Source organism: Mastigoproctus giganteus, chromosome 10 (assembly GCF_048544385.1).
Source record: "Mastigoproctus giganteus isolate SK-2022 chromosome 10, ASM4854438v1, whole genome shotgun sequence".
In the NCBI taxonomy this organism is placed as follows: domain Eukaryota; kingdom Metazoa; phylum Arthropoda; class Arachnida; order Uropygi; family Thelyphonidae; genus Mastigoproctus; species Mastigoproctus giganteus.
Window position 1 is genome coordinate 123096299 of NC_143584.1, and position 21187 is coordinate 123117485.

General features: G+C 37.4%; 1 protein-coding gene across 1 annotated transcript in view; it reads right to left on the reverse strand.

The window, feature by feature from the left end:
- LOC150079264 (ATP-dependent translocase ABCB1-like) overlaps positions 1-21187 on the reverse strand; it is a 350147-nt gene that overhangs the window by 119517 nt on the left and 209443 nt on the right. Inside the window, exon 14 of the mRNA XM_090383010.1 lies at positions 15410-15553. Coding sequence (XP_090239136.1) covers positions 15410-15553 — 144 coding nt within the window. The remainder of the gene's footprint in view (positions 1-15409; positions 15554-21187) is intronic.

Below are 21187 nucleotides of genomic sequence, written 5' to 3' on the forward strand. Positions count from 1 at the left end.
CCATTGTTCCTTTGCCATCATCTGCTGAAAAGTCTAGCCCCCCCCCCCTCTCTCTCTCTCTCTCTCTCTCTCTCTCTCTCTCTCTCTCTCTCTCTCTCTCTCTCTCTCACTCACTCACTCACTCACTCACTCACTCACTCTTCTGCACTCAATGAATAATTTTAATGTCTTTAATTGTGAAATTTTTACTTCCTATTTCTTAGTAAATTTATTATTATTATTATTACTATTATTTTCTTATTAACCTTGGGAACCATACCCCATTGTTATTTATATTTGACTTACAACCATTTCGACTTATGACGGAAGTACCAGAACAGAACTCGTCGTAAGTTGGTGGGTATCTGTACATTTAAAGAATTGATTCAATCTACATACATTCAAGACTTTATTGTATGGTATTGCAAAAGTTGCTACATTTATTCAGCTTTATTTCTAAAGATCTCATGCTATAATTAACAATAATCACAATAAATTTTCACTTTATGTTACTTTTAATTCATAGAATGAAATTGTATTACATTTCACTAATAATAATAACTTTTTAACATAATTACCTTTGTTGCACAATACTGTTTTATATACATGCTATGTCACAAAGTATTAGAAAACCAAGACATAGTTATATAAGGACTGAAGTACAATTCATATAAGAATTGAATATATATATATATATATATATATAGTGTTGTATTGAAGACTATAAAAATGATATTTAGTAAAGTTTACCATAATAAGTCAATGTCAGGTGTGCAACATTAATGCTATTGTACAAGGGACAATTAGGCATTATAGGTGCATGAAATTATATTAGTCAATTTTATTATATGGTATCTATCTGTAGGTGTATAAGGATCAAACTAACAAGTTAGTAAAAGTAAACTAGCTTTAGTCTGGAAGGCCTATATACTTAATGCAAGAGGTAATAATAGAATGTAAAGGCAAATAAAATTATAATTGTGAAAATAATGAAAAAATGGAAATAAAAATAAAAAAGATAATAAATAATGAAAATAACATTCTTCCACTTGGTCATTGGTCTGCTACTTCTTCGGGGGCTTGCTCATTCTGAATGGAATGAGGTAAGGGAACTGTAAAGTAAAATGAGTAATACCAAATGAATAAACAAATAAAATAAAATAAAAAAGTAAAAAATAAAAGGTGGTAAAACTATCATCAGATATGAGTGGGCAAATTTAGTTATAGGTATAAGCATTAAATACCTTAATCAGATCACCTAGCAGGTGCCTATTTTCCAGATACTGCAATTCACAGAACTGAAGTCTTTCGTGATAAGAGCGCCCCTTTGTCCCCCTCACCAATCTTGGTACCATTCTCTGTACTCGTACCAGCAGCTCCACATCCTTCCTAAAATGAGGCCTCCAGACCTGTATGCAGTAGTCAAGATGAGGCCTGACAAGATGAGGCATTGCCTTATACAATGGCATAATCACCTCCTTATCCCTGCTAGAAAAATTTCTATATATCATTGACAAAATTCCATGAGCTGTCTTGATAGTCTGTCTGTACTGCTCAGAGAACTTCATATCTGACTGTACTTTTTTCATTTTCCACTAGACTGAGTGTAGTACCACAGCTGGTACGTTACTCTAGGGTTACTGCTCCCCCATATGCAGTACTTGGCATTTATTGATGTATGTTAAACTTCAATTGCCATTTTTTAAGCCCATCTGCCTAACTTTTCTAGATCCTGTTGCAGTAGCATACTGTCATTAATATCATTAGCCACCCTCCCAACTTTGCATCATCTACAAACCTGGTCATTAAGCCTGATATACCTTCATCAATATCATTGATAAATATACAAAACAACAGTGGGCCCAACACCGAACCCTGTGGGACTCCACTAATAACATTAGTCCAAGAAGAGCAGCATTCATTTATTATCACTCTCTGTCTTCTCCCACTCAACCACCCTTTTATCCATTGTAGTACTTGCCCTTAATACCATACTGCTCCAATTTGTACAGCAGTCTTCCATGCACCACAGTGTCAAAAGCTTTCCTGAAATCCAAGTATATGATATCAAAATTATTGTTTGCATCCAGTTCCTTTGTGACCACATCATAGTATTCAATCAAACTGGCCAACCAAGATTACACTTTAACAAACCCATGCTGTGGCTGAAGTATAACTATGGCCTTGTCTAGATGATCCTGCATTACCTCTTTTACTAGTGACTCCATTATTTTCCCTGAAACAAAAGTTAAACAGGTCTGTAATTACTCGTGTCACCCTTTGATCCCCCTTTGTGAATTGGGGATACATGTGCACATCTCCAGTTCATAGGGACCTGTCTTCAATCCAAGGATGCTCTCATAATTATGGCTATGGGTTTGCTTACCTCACTTGCTGCCTCCCTTAATATAATTGGTTAGTTTCCATCCATCCCAGGTGTGCCTTTTTTATGTTCAGCTTCAACAATTTCTCTTACACTTTCCTCTCAGTTATTACAAAATCATTTAGCTCCCTGTTAGAGTTTGATAAATTTCCAGCATTATCATCTCTATAGAATTCCTCATGTGTGAAATATAGATGTAAAATACTCATTAATTTTGTCACCAACCTTATCAGGATCATTAACAGTCAAACCATCAACATTGAGTGGACCAATTTGATTCATCCCCTTTCTTCTAATGTTTACATAAGTAAAGAAGTCTGATGTTTTTCTTTGCATCCTTTGCCAAAGGTTTCTCATAATCTGCCTTTGCTTGCCTGACCTCCTTTGTAACTTGATTACAGATTAGTTTTTATCTACCATTGGCTTCTGTGTTGCCTGATAATTTTTATGCATCCCATGCATTTTTCTTCTCTTCCACGAGTTTCATCTGTTCATCTGATATCCATTTAAGTCGATATGTTGAAGAGTATTTCTTGGAATGAAAAACCTAGCAGCTTCTGCTGTAAAAGCTTGCTTTCTTGAATCATTTGCCACTGCTAATGCTAATTTTAATACGATGCAGGCCCACCTTTGATCTTCAATATATATTTGGAAAATTTTCTACTAAGTACTGAGAAGTTTCAATGGAAATATTTCACCATAAATTGTTTAATGCAACTTCTCCACTATCAATTCTGTACATTCTTTTCCAATTCATTCCGCAGATGCTCCTTGGGATTAAGACTGGACTCAGCTGGCTAATTATGCATTAGTATGTTGTTCTCTTTGATTGTTCATTGCATTTTATGGCAAGCAGCATTATTCTGCTGAAATGTGTAGCCCTCCACAATAAGCTCACATGATTGCTAAATACCATGTTGCTCATAAGAACAGCACCGTATTTAGAGAATAACACATTTTCTCTGTCTCTCTCTCTCTCTCTCTATCTTGTAAACTCCTCTCGTCTTATGTCACTGTCCCAGATTATAAACGAAAATTTATTTTTATTTATAATTCCACCAACACAGGAAGTACAGCACTGTTTAGAGCAAAGGTGGGCAATCGTTTTCTCCAATGTGAACCATATTATGTTAGAGATATGTTGCATGTTTGCCACCCAACACAGAAATATCAAATAATGTGGAGGGGGCGAAGAGTCTCAGACTACAATTTCAATTTTGCAATCCACATGATGCCTAATAGTTATAAAAATATATTTATTGCTAGACATGCACCACATATTATTAGCCATGTGGTGCACTAGCCAAGCACATAAACTGAAATAAATAATTAATTAATTTCAATCAAATTTGCACTTTTATTGAACTCAAAGCTGAAGATGTCTGTTCTAAAATACATATTGGCCCAAATTGCAAAAATACCGGTGTGAAATTGTAGATTGCATAAGTTTGGAAAATTTCTACTAAGGAGATATTTTCAAACTGATGAAATATCTTAACTGGTAACAGCAATAATTATTTCCCTTATACTTGCTATGTAGCACAGAATGATTCTGAAGGTCAAAAATTTCAATCAAAATTTCTGCTGATAATAGCTGAGATCCACAAAGGAAATTATGAAAGGTTCATAAAAAGTTCAAAATAATTTATTAATTCAGAGAGGTAACTTACATATTTTTAAAAATTTACTTTTATTTTAACTTTCATTTTCCATTTGTTGCATGAAACTTGAAGTGAGATACATGATTTACAGCTAAATCATTCGGAAAAAGTGCAAGTTTGCTTTTAAATGCCAGTACAGAGAGGAACACATGAGAAAAGAGAATGTTCCTTCCTTACAATCACAAAAGCCATTTATCATTTTTCAAAAGTTTGCAGTCTTCTGGAATTTCACCCTTTTCTTCTTCAAATTTTAAAACAAAATTTTTCATGTTTCCGAAATTCTCAAGTTGCTTTTGCTTTTTTACAGCCAACAGCCATTACAATGAAGGAGTAATTCATTACCAGTGATTCACCAACTGATGACGATGACATCGAAAGCTTCTCGTCCAGCTCTTGGTTTTTCAAACACGCAAATCTTCTTCATAATTTTATAAATGACAACCAGGAAAAAGTGGTGCACTTCCTCTTCAAAAACATATGTTTTTAAATTAATTAATCTATTAATATAATTGGAAACTTTTACTTTTACTCTCTTTACTTTCCTTTATGTAAATTTAATCCTAACCAATACGGATCTAGAGGTGAGTACTAAGATAATAAGCTATGCTAAGAATCTTAAAAAACAAAGAAAACAAAAAGTAATTCATTACCTTCTTTTAATTCTGAATTTACAAGAAACAGTTACAATATTCACAGTGGTATAGTGCTTGTTTATACTTTAATAAATACAAATGCAACAAGGTATAATACTATAAAAGCTTAAAATTATACTATTAAATATTGGTGTAGATACACCATAAATAGCTCTTAAACGAAAACTATGATAGTAGTGCAAAGGCATGGTTTCAACCGTATCTCATATTGTGATCATTCTTCACAACAAGTTACCATGTATTGCATTACCTCAAGTAAGTAATGCTTCACTAATAGAGAAGACTATTGTTACTTTTGGTCCTTGAGGTTGTCATAGACATTCTCTCAGATATGCCAGACAAGCTGTACTTGCTACCTGGGAGTCTAAAACGCTGATGGAACTGACATTCGGGTGACACTCAAGTCAAGTGGACCCAATTTCGGTGAACTCTGGATGGTCTGTGACAGCCAAATCCTCTGCTTGCACTTTCACGATGCTGGGACTGTTAGTAATCCTGGGTATAACCTCCATGCACAAGTACATGGTGGGTGACCACCCAGGTGTGAACCAATGTAAGCAGGGGTCGAGGTGTGGCACCCACACCACATGGAGGAATGCCACCCCTCTATGTTACCAGGCAGTACTAGGTGGTAGGTGACTCTCATCAACTGGTGCAATGCCACCACTTTGCTTATTGGAGGCTTGAAGTGGTGGAACCCATGTTTAGTCTCTAGAGTTAAGTTCTGCTCAACCCTCCCTATCAACATCATGCAGTATGATTGATGTTATGATGAACATCGTGGCGAGATCCAATATTCCTTACATTTCGAGGGTATAGCTCTAAAACGGTGTTCACAGGCCGGCTGCTAGTTAGTACACTGGACCGAACCTATTGGTAACTCTCTAGGAGGCTTCCGGATCAGCTAGTGTATAATCTTGCTACCTCTACTCTGCCAGATAGTGACTGGAGGGAGCCCGAGTAGTGTGTATGCGGGGAGCATTGTCTCAAGGCCACGTTATGTCAAGGATCTGGGTATATTCTTACCATGTGTACGCCATATCCAAAAATTTCATTACTTCATACAGCATGTCCCGCGCACTTTTCTTACTTTGAATACCATGAATTGTCAAACTAATAGAGCAAGCTTATCTGCAAAAAGATCTAAACCTCCCAAGCACTTCCTAATTCATTTCACAAATATACATGGTCTCAATTCTAATCTCAACGATGTCCATTTCCACTTGCAGTCTGCCAAACCCCATGTACTTTTCCTGACAGAATCTCAGTTATCGGTTGATTCAACTACTGCTCATCTCAGATGCCCAAAGTATTCGCTGTATGATTCCTTCTGCCTAAAGGTGGTACTTGTGCATATGTCCGTTCTGATATTCCCTGTAAGAGACTTGGCAATTTGGAATCTCCTCTCTTTGATCTTCTCTGGCTTAAAATCTCTCTACCTCATTGTGTCAAATTCATCTGTTGTCTTTACCATTCTCCCAACTCCACTAATCACTTGGAGCTCTTTGACTTCCTCTCTTTGCAACTTGACTTTCTCCAGTCCAACTTTCCAAACAGTGAGGTAATTTTAGTTGGTGATTTCAATGTTCACAACTCCAGCTGCCTTCCATTTTCTAGTCACACCGACCCAGCAGGTCGATATGCTGAGGCTTTTGCAATTACTAATGACCTTGCACAGATTGTTCATTTACCTACAAGAATACTGGACAATCCCAATCATATAGCCAATACGCTTGATCTTTTTCTCACAAACAACCCTTCTTGAATTGAGAGGTCCTTTAGGCACTTCAGATCACAACTTGGTGATTGTTTCTTCTCCAATGGAACCTTTATCTCATGGCTATTCCCAACCTCGTGTTGTTTGGCATTACAAGAATGCAAAATGGGATGACCTGCGAGACTTGTTTTCTTCTTTTCCTTGGTTGGATTACTGTTTCAAAACTTCTGATGTCAACGTTTGCTCAGATCGTGTCAGTGAAATTATTCTTGCAGGAATGGAATCCTTTATCCCAAGCTCCACTTTAAAACCTCATCCTTTATTTAAACCTTGGTTTTCCAATAAATGTGCTAAGGCTGTTCAAGAGAAGAATTTGCATATCGTAATTGGCTTGTTTATAATTCTTCAGTTTCATTTTCTGCCTACACCAAAGCTCACAACAACTGTAAAGCAGTTATTAATCAGTCCAAACTTGAGTTTGAACAGGCTAAGAGTAGAAAACTTGCTTATTGCCCTAATGGTAGCCGAGCATTCTGGTCTCTTGCCAAAGCTATTGGCCGCAACTTTTGCCCATCTCTATTCCCACCTCTGTCCAAACCAGATGGTTCTGTTGTCACTTCAGCCAAGGATAAAGCTGACCTGCTAGCATCCCATTTTTCTTCCAACTCATGTATTAATGAAATTGGTAAAACACTTCCCACCATTCCCAACAGGCTCCATTCAATGCCCCCTGTGGTCTTCTGTCAAAAGGATGTCAGAAGAATTTTGACGAATCTTGATGCTAAGAAAGCTCCAGGTCCTGATGGTATTTCTCCACTTGTTCTCAAAACCTGTGCTCCTGAACTTACTCCTATTCTTTGCCGCCTTTTTTCACTTTCTTATTCCAAAGGTATTTTTCTTTCTGCTTGGAAATTTGCTCATATCCAGCCAGTTCCTAAAAAGGGTGACAAATCCCTCCCATCCAATTATCGTCCCATTGCAATTACTTCTACTCTTTCTAAAGTAATGGAGAAATCTATTAACTGCCAACTCTTAAACTATCTAGAAACCTTCCGTCTGATCAACGATCGCCAGTATGGATTCCATCAGTGTCGATACACTGGTGATATTCTGGCTTATGTTACCCATTTATGGACTAATTCAATGGAAAGGTTTGGTGAAACACAAGTAGTTGCTCTTGACATCTCAAAGGCTTTTGATCGTGTTTGGCATAAAGGTCTTCTAAACAAGCTTCTATGTTATGGTTTGCCAACTGTTTTTAGTAATTGGTTATCCAGTTTTCTTTCTGATCGCTCACTGAGGGTGATGGTAGATGGCTATCTGTCTTCTAACGTCTCCACTAATGCCGGTGTCCCCCAAGGTTCAGTTCTTTCCCCCACTCTTTTCCTCTTGTATATTAATGACCTTCTTCCATTGACTGGAAATCCTATTCATAGTTTTGCCGATGATAGCACATTGCATTCCACTTTCCATTTTGAGAAACCCTGCCCTGCTCAATCAGCTTCAACTTCTCAAATATCCGCTACGAATTCCTTAAATGCCGATCTCCAGGTAATTCTCCAGTGGGGCAAAGACAACTTAGTTGATTTCAATCCTTCTAAAACTCAGTGTTGTCTTATATCTTGCAAAAAAGATTCTTCTGCTCCTGTGCTTATCTTTGGTGATGCTCCAATTTCTAGGAAAAATCGCAAATCTCCCCTGCCATGGAATATTTGTCCCACATATGGGGTGGTGTCCCCAAAATCTCTCTCAGGCTTCTTGATTCCATTCAGAAGAGGGCAGTTAAGTTAATTAATGATTCATCTCTAACAGAGTCTCTCCACTCACTGTCTCATAGGCGTACTGTTTCTGCTGCATGCCTCTTCTACAGATACTTCCATGGGCACTGGTCTTCTGAATTAGCTTCTATAATTCCCGCTCTCTCTTTCAAAATAGTCCGAAAATGTGCCACCACCAGCCAACATCCATTTACTGTCCAACTTCAAACTCACAGAACCAACTTTTCATCTTCCTCGTTTATTCATTCAACTGCCGTTTTCTGGAACAACCTTCCTTCACCGTATTTCCTGAAAATTACAGTCTACAGAAGTTCAAGTCCAATGTCAATAAATATCTTCTTTCGTCTTCCCAACCTCCAACCCAAGCATGGTACTAAGTACTATAGGTTCTAATACCTCTCGTGTTTGGGGTTTACATAAAAAAAAAAAAAAAAACTTATTTTTTACTTATTGTTACAGCTTAAACAAAGCCTTCACACTACTATCGTAGTTTTTGTTTAAGAGCTATTTATGATGTATCTACACCAATATTTCATAGTATAATTTTAAGCTCTTATATTATTATGCCTTGTTGCATTTGTATTAATTAAAGTATTATTATTATCACTGAGGGGATGGTAGATGGCTCTCTGTCTTCTAACTTCTCCATTAATGCCGGTGTCCCCCAAGGTTCACTTCTTTCCCCCACTCTTTTCCTCTTGTATATTAATAACCTTCTTCCATTGACTGGAAATCCTATTCATATAGTCACCTATTCACCTGGAAATCCTATTCACCAGCCAAAAAACTATTCCCTGAGTTAACCAGAGAGAGAGAGAGAGAGAGAGAGAGAGAGAGAGAGAGAGAGGAATCACCAAGAAAGAGAAGAATGATGATATCCAGCTGAGGACCCTATTATCACATATACCTTTTGGCATCTCTCGTATTGTGGGATTAACTTCACAACTGGGTTGTCATGATTGCAATACCAGAGTACCTGCCAGTCCACCGATGAAAGGCCAACAAGCCTTGAAATTGTGCCTTCTGGGTGGTGGTGCCCACTGAGAAACAGAACCAAGCACATAAGAAAAATTCAAGTTCTTGATGCACAAGGCAAGTTCTTGAAAGTTCATATCCTTTCCAGCAAAACTATACAACTGTTGTGAATTTTCTATCAAGCAAAGGGGACTCCGTCAGTAAAGATGCTATCTAATTTTACCTCTTTTTCAACACAAACTTTAATTTCATTAGTTTTTTCACCTTTTAAAGAAGTTAATTGATACAAATCTAAGAGTTCTTTAATTATATCAAAATTATTCATTAATGTTACACATAAAAATATACAACTGAGCAGTATCAGTATTATTATTATTATTACAACTTACATCAAATGACAATGAAAATTATTTATTTGCATGCATCTACCAGACATGTCATCTATTCTCCTCCTCACAGTATTTCTTGAAAGAGCAACTTCATCAACTATTACTTTTTACTTCTAGACCACCACTATATTTTGGTTATAATAAAAAGGATTGGTTTTATAATATTTTCTCCATCAGAGTATGGCTTTTGCTTATGAATAAGCAGCAGAAATATTTTTCATATGACACTTTGACTATGCTTGTCGATCCCAAAATTTTTTTCCGAAAAAATAAATGTTGTTCAGATAGTGCATCTTTCTTTTTAGAAATGAAACCAGACTGCAAAATGAAGCCAACAGGATGCTTTAAATTGAATTCTGGATGGTTTTGTTTAAAATTCCATTCTAAATTAAATGTTTTGGACACAGCAGCACTGCTTTGTAAACAAAAACTGTTCTTTTCAAGCTAAGTTAAATTCTCAGAGAGCAATATCCCTTTCATATTTAATTTTGGAAGTTTTCTACTTGTAGCCTGTACAAAATTGTGTGGACTGATCAATAAGTTGTTGAGAGCTTTAGTGTAGGCAGAAAAATAAGCTGGAGATCTGGATACAAGACAATTGTGATATGCTACATTCTTAACTTGAACAGCCTTAGCACATTTATTGGAAACAAAAGTAGATAAGGGATACAATCTTAGGAAGGAATGTAGAATGAAGAAGTTCATCCTTACAAAAATGAGTTTGCTAGCATCTGAGCAAACACTGGGATCAAAAGATTTAAAATGGTAATCCAAACAAAAGAAAAATAGAAATCTGAATTTTCGTCCTATTACATTCCTGTAATGCTAAACAACATAAGGCTGAGAATGGCCAAGATAGAGATTCCAGTGGAGTAGAGGTCATAGCCAAGTTGTGATCTTAAGTACCTAGAGCAGATGTGGGCAACCTTTATAAATGGCAGGCCAAATAAAATGTCTATGAGATACATGCAGGCCAAATTTTTTTTTTTTGGCTTTCCACAAATTTTAGGATTAATAAAATGGTATATAATGAAAAAAAAATGTCAAACAGTTTTATGTTTTTCATTGTAATATTTATACATACACGTACATATAATTAATTTTATTAATAAGAAAAATGAAATACAAACTCAAGATAAAATTACAAAAATACAATTATAGTAACAAAATACAAATACAATTCCAGTAACGAAAATTGCAATATTTTATTTTTATAATATTTAATGAGAGATTTGATAATGCTTATTTTTATCAGTGAATCGATATCTGGATCGATATTTGTTGTGGAAATGTGCAGATTATTTTCTAACTTCATGTCAGAAATTCCATTAATTAAAAAATATATATAATAATAAATATATTTTGAAAATGACCGAGGGCCAGATTACATACATTTGCAGGCCAGGGGTTGCCCGCCCCTGGCCTAGAGGACCACTAACACTGACCATGTACTTTAGAGTTATGGGTGAGAAAAAAGTAGAGGGCATACCAAATTTTGATCTTAAGTGCCTAGTGGACCACTGACATGGACTGTGTACTTTGAAGAGTTACAGGTGAGGAAAAAGATCAAAGGTATTGGTTTTTGGTTAGCATTGTCTGGTATTATGGTAGGTAAATGAACAAGCTCTGTGAGGAGCAATTGCAATAGCCTTGGCATCTCAACCAAATGGGTTTGTGAAACTAAAAAAACTGAAGTCAGCTGGAGTTGTGAACATTAAAATCGCCGAGAAAAAAAATTACTTAACTGTAAGAAAAGTTACACTGGAGAAGTTGAGTTTCAAAGAAAGGAAGTCAAACAGTCCTGAGTGATTACTGGATTTAGGATAACAGTGTGGGCAACAGTGTAGGCAGAAAAATAAGCTGGAGATCTGAATACAAGTGGATGAATGTGACAGAATGAGGACAGAGAAATTTTAAGCCAAAGTAGATCAAAAGGAGCAGATTCCAAATTAGGAAGTCTCCAAAAATTAATATCAGAGTGTATATAAACACAAGTACCACCTTTGAAGAAAACAGTATCACTGAATAAATATTTAGGGCAACTGAGATGAGTAGTGTTTGAGGCAAATAATAACTGGGATACTGTCAGAAAAAAGTAAGTGGGCTTAGCATATTGTAGGTGGAAATGGACAGCACTAAGATTGATAATGAGGCTGTGTATATTTGTGAACTGAATTAGGAAGTTTTTGGGAAGTTTAGATCTTTTCACAGTTAAGTTTGTTCTATCAGTTTAGCTTTTGTGATGCATTCAGTAGAAAAAATAAGAATGGATGGGGAAGCATACATGAAGAATTGAAATTTTCAGATATAGTGTTACACGCAGCAAGACTATATCAAGTTCCATGATATAACATGGCCTCAACAATGCTCCTGCCAAGCATGTTTTTCTTGGCGCAGTATAACTTTAGTCATTTTTGCGCCAATAAAATCAAAATCAATCAATCAATCAACCAAGCATGCACACTATTTGGACTCCCTCCAGTCATTAGCTGGCAGAGTAGAGACAGCAAGATTATACTTGTACATTAGTCAATCTGAGTCCCTCCTAAAGAGTTCCCAATTGGTTTGGTCTAGTGGACCACCTAGCAACCAGCCTGCGAACACCATTTTAGAGTTGTCCCCTTGAAATATAAGGAATATTGGACCTGGCACTAATGTCTATCATAACCTCAAAACACATCACTCATACTACATAGTGGAAGAGATGACAGTTGCCAGAGCTTTGATCTGGTTTCACTGTTTTAAGTCTGCAGTAAGCATTTTGCATCAGATGATGGGAAACTATAAACAAATAGAACCATCTCACTAGCAATGGTATCCTTAAAAGAGCATAGTATGGGTTCATAAAGAGAACATGCATGACCGATATAGTTAATTATTATTATGAAGTCATAAAACATTTGGATGCAAGAAAGATCTTGGACATTTACCTTAACTTCAGTACAGTTTTTGAATGATTCCCTATGAAGGGCTATTATATAAATTGCTGAAAATCAGGATTTCTGACAAGATTCTTCATTGAATTGGGGTTGGCTAAAAGACAGAAGACAGACAGTAGTCATAAATGTGCATTCTTCAGAGTGGATCAGTGTAGGAAGTGGAGTCCATCAGGTATCAGTACTGGAGTCACTCCTGTTTCTAACTTTTTTTAATAGTCCAAGTAGTACAGGGGAAGTTGTCAAAATCTGCTGAGGATTTAAAGTTAGGAAGGTTTGGTTAATAATCAGAACTAGGCCACCTTGCTTCAAAATTACTTAGGTCAGTGAAAAATTGCAAATGAAGTTTAATGCTTTGAATTGTAAAGTTTTGGGGAAGTGAAATCGAGAATTACTAATAAGCTAGGAGAGGAGTTAAAAGTGGTTCAGAATGAAAAAGACTTAGGGGTTATGGTAAATTGGATATGAAATTTACCATGCACTGTGAAGTTTACCAGGAGATTGTGTTCCTTCTAGCTGCCTTTACCAGGCAGCTAGAAGGAACACAATGTCCTGTCTGTGTTTTATAGGACCTTTGCAAGTTTGTTTGTTATGTTTTGTTATTTGTTTTTTAGGAGCATTAGCAACTAAGACCATATTGCTCTGGGGATATGCAGTGGTCATTCCCTGACCTTTCCGCATCCTCCATATTTGGTGGGCATGGGCTCGAACCCCGGTCTAATCAACAAGTGTGTGCTATGCACTGCTGCTCCTGCCCACCTGGCTACACCTTTGCAAGTAGGGAAAAGGATGTTACCATTTGTTTGCTTAGGTTTGTAGGATGTACATGTAAAAAGACATAGAACTTCTAGATAGGACTCAAAGAAGGACAACCAGATTGGTGAGGGGTATTATTTTGGCAACTAGACATCTTACAGGGGGGTACCTGACTGAGGTATATAAGGCACCCGAAGGGGATCAAAAAAATGAATAAAGGCAGTATGTTTTCTCTGGTAGAAGAAACAAGAACTAGGGGGTACAAATATAAAATCTCATGGAGTAACAGAAGGCTGAATCTCATGAAGTTTATTTTCAATTGTGTTATAGATCATTTAAATAAATTACCTACCTTGATAGTTGAGTCAGAATGTTTGGCAAAGTTGCAAGATGAATTGTATAGTCATTTTTCAGTGATGGGGACAGTATGAGTTATTTGGAATTTTTTTTCCCTTTCTTTCTTTCTTGTTTTCTTTTGACAGATATAGAAATATTTCACTTCCTTGCATCTTGCATTCCTTGCCATTCTAATACTAGATAATCTATTAATTATATACTGCTCACAACAATTACAGGTTCAAAACATATGCAAATGATATTTGTGTAAATTTTATGACATACCACATGGCATAATTGGAGCCAAGTTCTGACTGGTGTATGTCGAAAATGTTAAAAGTAAATTCAGAGTGAACAGTCATTGCAGCTTTATTGGAGCATGACAAACAAGATGCAAAGTACTGTAAGCTTGTAGGAATATATTTTTTTTCTTTTGCCATTGTGGAGGGAAAACATTGTCTGCCTGTATGCACAATGGCCCTAGTAAAAACACCTGGCAGTTGCTGGGGTTCAGCACCTGGCAAATGTGTTTCACAGCTGCAATGCACTGATAAAATCAGAATATCAATGAGTTGTTGCAGAATCATTTGTCAATCTTACACACACACACACACACACACACACACACACACACACACACACACACACACACACACACACACACACACACACACACGTGACTGGTGAGAACATAATGTACAATGTTCTCGTCACAGCTATTTGAATGGTGTTGACAACAGACTTTCAGTGATGCCTTGAACTTTGGGAACAAAAAGAAGGCACATGTGGCTAAGTCTGGTGAATATGGTGGGCAGACTTTTCTGCTATCCAAAAACTCCCAAACATTAAGAGCCCCATGGATTGGTGTATTGTCGTGCAAGAGGAACCGACTGCCAACTTCTCCATACCAAGGCAGCACACGACAGATTGTCTGCAACAAATGTTTCAAAATGTCCAGATAGTAGGCAGCAGTTTTCTTGCTATCATAGAAAGTGATGAGTATGGATATGATTTTTGACTTTTCTTGAAGAACTTTTTTGGCTTTGGCAGAGTTTTCCAACTTCCTCTCTACACTTTGTCACTTTGTTGTGGGGTGGTATTGAAAAAATCATGTCTCGCTACCTGTAACGATCGAATTCAGGAAGTTGGTTTGCTTTCGGTGGCCTCAATGAGTTCGCTGCAGTGTTCAACTTGCACCTGTCATTGACCATCTGTTAACAAATGTGGAACAAACTGTACATGGACCTTCATTTTCTTCAAATCCCAGGTTATTATTTGCCAAATGGTTCCCTTATTAATGCACAGATTTTCTGAAATCATTTGGGGGTGTTGCACATCAGTCACTGGTATTTCCCAACCAGTTTCAATCAACTCTGGAGTTTGAACTGCTTTTGCTGGGCTCAGATGTCCATCATCTTTCAGTGATTCTCTTCCATGGGTAAAATGTTTATGCCACTCAAATACACAAGCAAAAGATAGAAAATTCTCCCCATATACTTGCTTTATCATTTGAAACATTTACATGGCACTTTTGCCCAGTCGAACACAAACTTGATGTTTGCTCTTTGTTCTACTGTCCCTCCACAACAAAGACACAGGAGAGAAATGTAGTTCAGCTCACACTAGGTTCTGAAATGGCAGAAATTTCTGCTGACCTTGACTGCATTGGTCAAGGAACAATCACTCTTTCATTTCATGTTTACTTCAAGTAGACAGTTGCACCAGTACTCGTCTCATAACATTAATCTTGTTTTCGAATTTATGCAGTGTGTGTGTGTGTGTGTGTGTGGCTGAATTTTAATTGGATTATGTCCGTAAATAAATAAATAAACAAAAATTTACTTACTGCAAAGATTTCACTGTAGAAAACTGCAAATGCTGGCATTGCTGCACCCACCAACACTGAAGCAAAAGATGCTAATAAAATTAATTTCCATTCTGATTTACAAGCTTTGATAATGCGGAGTCCCGATGGTAATTCTGCTTCTTCCTGTTCAAAATTCCAGTAAGGAATTTATTAACAATTTTAACAGTTAAATCATAATTAATTTTTTAAATATTTTCAGCATAAGATTAATTTCTTTCTGTATTCTCTGAAAAATAAAACATTTTGCCACAGACCAAATTCACGAAAAATGCAAGATGCTAAAAAGCATCTTACATTTTTGAAAAAAAGCTGTGGTTAAGAGTTAGCAAAAGCTTAAAATGCTGAAGTTCGTGACATGGGAATATATACTTAGTGGCCCTCACCACAATAATGTGTTATGGTTACATGAATTATGAAACAGCGGTGTGGGATATCTTTGATTGAAACTAAAATCAGAAGTTAAGAATCGTGATTAAGAAAGCGTAATTTAAAAACAACTTAGCCCAGAGGAGGGGGAGGTGCACCACACCATCCTCTAGTTGTCAATTACAATACTGTATAAACAAAATATCTTAAAATTAAAAAAGGAATAAGGCCAATAGTCGTAAAAGACGGACTTCGATAGATTCATCTTCAGTTGGCGTTAAAATGAAGGGCAGAAGGTTGCTGTGGATCTTAAGTATCAAAATGTTTTGCTGGACACATGGTAATTTAATTCGCGTGAGATTCCAAATGGAACACAAGGAAACCAGAAGCTTTGTGTTTAAGACGTGAAGATCAGTGTTGAGACTGTACCATTCTATTATGAGGGTTTCGTATAGAAGGAGTTTATAGTTTGAATTTAATTTGATAATGATTATTGCGGCATCAACTGGGGAGTTGTGATTATGAGTGTGTACATGCTGAGACAGTTCAGTATTTCCTTGTTGTGTATGGAAACTATTGACATGGTAGTAGGCACATGTTTTTGCGATGGTGGATAATCCATATTTATTGGTAGTGCTCCCAATATAACATGCGTTACAATCGGGTTGACATTTGATTAAATAAACTATGTTATTGATGTTCTTAGTGTCATATATGCAGGTTTCTTTATATTTGTTAAAAGGGGTTCCTAATTTATTATAAGTAGAAAAAATTATAGAGATATCAGTGTTAGTAAAGATTTGATGCAATTGTCTAGCGATTTGGCAATGGTAAGGAAGGACAATGCAAATGTTGGACGTATTGGATTTTTTATAACTGAGTTATTAGAAACATTTAAATTACTAATCTTACCTTTAACAGTTGAAATAATTTGTTGGATTAGTTTGATGGGATATTTTCTAGCTGTGAATTTTTCAGTAAGATATTTTAGTTCTTGAAACTAAGTCTGGGTGCGAGTCTGGGTGCGAGGTTAGCCTGTGCGGCCATTGCTCCTTAAAGCTCTTCAAACAGAGAAGTTTTTCCTGATTTATTTTCTGCTTTATTAGTTTAAATTGTCATATTAACTTATTTTCTAGAGTAGCTTTATATTCCTAGTTACGATACTTAGTTTAAAGTTTAACTTAGACAGAGATTTCGTAGATATTACTTAGTATCGGTAACGGTATCAAATCCACGTGTCACAAACCAAATTTTTTTTTAACCAAATTTAGTCGATTTATTAACCAACTGTTATATCAAATTATCATCTATAAGTAGATTATAGACCTAGTCAGGATCCTTAGTTTATTCTAAATTGAGATAGCGAGATTTGGAAGCTAATCAATACTTACGAGTCCGTAGAAATACCGTTCGTGATTCCCGCCATTTTTACACGATAGCATAAGCTTAGTGTCGTATAGTGCATAATATAATATTGTCAATTAATCAGTAAATCTATTAATCTTGATAAACTTTATTGTCAATTAAATTGTACTTTTAACTCTATATATATATATATATATATATAACGACTTAATCGTAACAAATAATTAATACATAACTATAGTGGTACACGTGATACGGAAGTTGTATAAAGGGAACTCGTAGAAAACACTAGATACCGAAAAAAATATATATATAACATAACTGTTTTGGGATATAACTTAAGGATTTAATTTTTGTTTTGAATTTTATTGAATTAAATCGGAATCATGACTCTGACCAGAGCAGCAAAGCAAAAGGCTCAAGCTAATGGGAGTGCTGTGGTTCAGGGGAGAACTGAGGGGGGCAGTTGCCCTCTGAATCACAGTCTATTAAAATGCACTGTTTGCTTGATGTTTGCGGAGCAGTCGGGTACGGGACATGATACTGCCAAGGGGGATGTCTTTGTGTGTGCACGATGTAAGGAGTGCAAGGAAATCAGGCGACAACTCAGCGTTGTTATGGGCCTTTATGAGAGCTTGAAGGACAGGGTGGATGCCCTCGAAGGAAATAAATTGAGGGGCCCATCAAGCTCTCAGCTGCCCACATCAACGCCAGAGCTTGCACTTGGTCATCAGGCAACACAGAAGCAGCCCCCTAGGCAGAATGCGCTGGTCCCACAGGAACTAGTAGTTGTTGGTGACTCTATTGTCAGGGAAACGGGGAACATACTTTGTAAAAACGATAGGTGGAATAGGACCAGGGTATGTCTGCCAGGGGCAAAGGTTGATGACGTTGTAGAGCGGATATCATCTTTTAAGGGCACAAAAGGTGATATAGTTGTACACGTTGGCACTAATGATATTAAGAGTAGGAGACCGGCGGAATTACTTAGCAAGTACAGGTCACTGTTGAAAAAAAGCCGTGAATTAGGGTTGAACTTGAAAGTGTCTGCAATTCTGCCCAGACACGATAGGAGGGAGTATATGATGAGAGCCTTGTCGATCAATTCGGCCCTGGAGGGATTGTGCAAGGCTCAAGGGGTAGAATTTTTTTCAGCCTGGACTGTACTTGTTAACAGGAGAGATTGCTTCTACAGGGATGGGATACACTTAAATAGAAAGGGTGCAAGAATTTTTGCTGATGCTGTCGAGGCAGTGTTAGGTGGGTCGGAAAACTGCTAGTTGGGGGGGATACAAGGACTAATAGATTAACAGTAGCCACTGGCAGAGGTGGAAGTGATTCTTGCACTGCTTCTATTCAAATGAGCAGAAGTCTGAAAAACAAGATGCAGGATATTTCAGAGACTGCTGGTAGTCATTGCGGTACAAGTAAACACATGGGTTGTGTTAGGGTAGCTAAGAATAGAAACAGGTGCATGTATACCTGCGTGTACACCAATGCTAGGAGTTTGGTAAATAAATTTGATGAATTTGAGGTATTGCTCAAAACATCAAAGGCAGATATTGTTGGGATATCAGAGACGTGGTGTCACACAGATATAAGTAATGCGGAACTGGAATTTGGGGAATACAATGTGTATAGAAAGGATAGACAGGACAGGAGGGGAGGAGGGGTTATGCTATTAATTAAGAAACACATAAAGTCCAAGGAAGTGAAGCCAGTCGACATCGATGGACAGGGCAGTGTCGAGTCAGTTTGGTGCGACATAAGCATAGGGAAATCAAAATTGAGAGTAGGAGTGTGCTATAGGCCTAATGACTCTGATGAGTATAATAAGATATTGTACAGGGAAATAGAGTGGGCCAGTAAATCTGAGAGTCTTATAATGGGGGACTTTAATTTCCCAGATATTGACTGGAATTTGTGGGTTGGTCACTCGCACACTAGCAAGGCTTTTGTGGATTTATTGGATGATTGTTTTCTACATCAGCATGTTCGTGAGGCAACAAGAGGGAGCAATACTCTTGATCTGATTATCAGTAGTGATTCTTCATGCATTAAGAACCTGCAGATAAATGAACCACTAGGTGGCAGTGATCACAGTGTGTTGAAGTGGGATTTACTCAAGGAGGTAACTACCATCAGAGGTAAAGGGAAGGGTTTTTGTTTTCGTAAAGGCGACTATGATGGTCTGAGACAGTATTTAAATTCTATACAGTGGGACCAACTGATGATGTTACCAACAGCAAACTCAAAATGGGAAGCATTCAAGGAACTAATCTTGGAGGCTACCAGGCTTTACATACCAACTAAGAAATATTGTTCAAGGTTTAGGCCTAAATGGTTGTCAGATGAGCTAATGAGACATGTGGCAGAGAAGAAAAATGCATGGGATACATACAAATTAATGGGTGACATGGAAGCCTATGATAGATATAAGTTGGTCTGTAACCAAGTCACAAAGGAGATTAGGCAGGCAAAGGCAGACTATGAAAAATCCTTGGCAAAGGATGCAAAGAAAAACAGAAAAGAGTTTTTTACATACTTGAACTCGAAAAGGAAAGGGATGAATCAGATTGGTCCACTGGATATTGATGGTTCAACAGTTGAGGATCCTGCTCAGGTGGCTAACAATCTAAACGAGTATTTTGCATCTACATTCACGCATGAGGAGTTATTCAGGAAGGAGAATGATGTAGGTAAAGTAAACATTGGCAGTGAGCTGGATGATTTTGTAATAACTGAGAGGAAAGTGGAGGAGAGATTGTTGAGGATAAACATAAAAAAGGCACCTGGGGTGGATGGGATCTATCCAGTTATATTAAAGGAGGCAGCAAAGGAAGTATGCAAACCCCTAGCCATAATTATGAGAGCTTCTTTGGACTCAGGGGAGGTGCCCATAGACTGGAGATGTGCAAATGTAACCCCAATTCACAAAGGAGGATCAAAGGCTGACACAAGTAATTATAGACCTGTTAGTTTAACTTCTGTTCCAGGTAAATTAATGGAGGCACTGGTTAAAGAAGCACTGCAGGATCATCTAGACAAGAATTCAGTTATAGCTCAGACGCAGCATGGTTTTGTTAAGGGCAGATCTTGCCTGACCAATTTGATTGGATACTATGATGTAGTCACAAAAGAACTGGATGCAGGGAATAACTTTGATATTATATATTTGGATCTTAGAAAGGCTTTTGATACTGTTGCACATGGAAGACTGCTGCACAAATTGGAGCAGTGTGGCATTGGAGGCAAATTGCTGCTATGGATAAGGGGATGGTTGAGTGGCAGAAGACAGAGAGTGGTAATCAATGGACACTGCTCAACGTGGACTAATGTTATTAGTGGAGTTCCTCAAGGTTCAGTGTTGGGTCCGTTGTTGTTTTCGGTGTTTATGAATGATATTGATGATGGGATATCAAGTTTAATGTCCAAGTTTGCAGATGATACAAAGGTTGGCAGGGTCGTTAAGGACAATACTGACGCTATGCTGCTGCAACAGGATCTGGAAAGGTTGAACAGATGGGCTGAGAGGTGGCAAATGAGGTTTAACATCGACAAATGTAAAGTGCTGCATATGGGAAACAGTAACCCCAGAGCAACGTATCAACTCTGCGGTACTACACTGACAGTGGTGGAGAATGAAAAGGACCTGGGGGTAATTGTGCAGGCAGATATGAAGTTCTCTGAGCAGTGCAGACGAGCTGCAAGAGTAGCGCATGGTGTCTTGTCAATGATATACAGGAATTTTTCTAGCAGGGATAAGGAGGTGATTATTCCCTTGTATAAGGCAATGGTAAGGCCACATCTTGAGTACTGTATACAGGTCTGGAGGCCTCATTTCAAGAAGGATGTAGAGCTGCTGGAACGGGTACAGAGAAGGGCAACAAGATTAGTAAATGGAACAAAGGGTTGCTCTTACGAAGAAAGGCTTAAGTTTTGCAAATTACAGAGTCTGGAGACTAGGCACCGGCGAGGTGATCTGATAGAGGTGTATAAGGCTTTGAATGGTTTGAGCATGCTCAA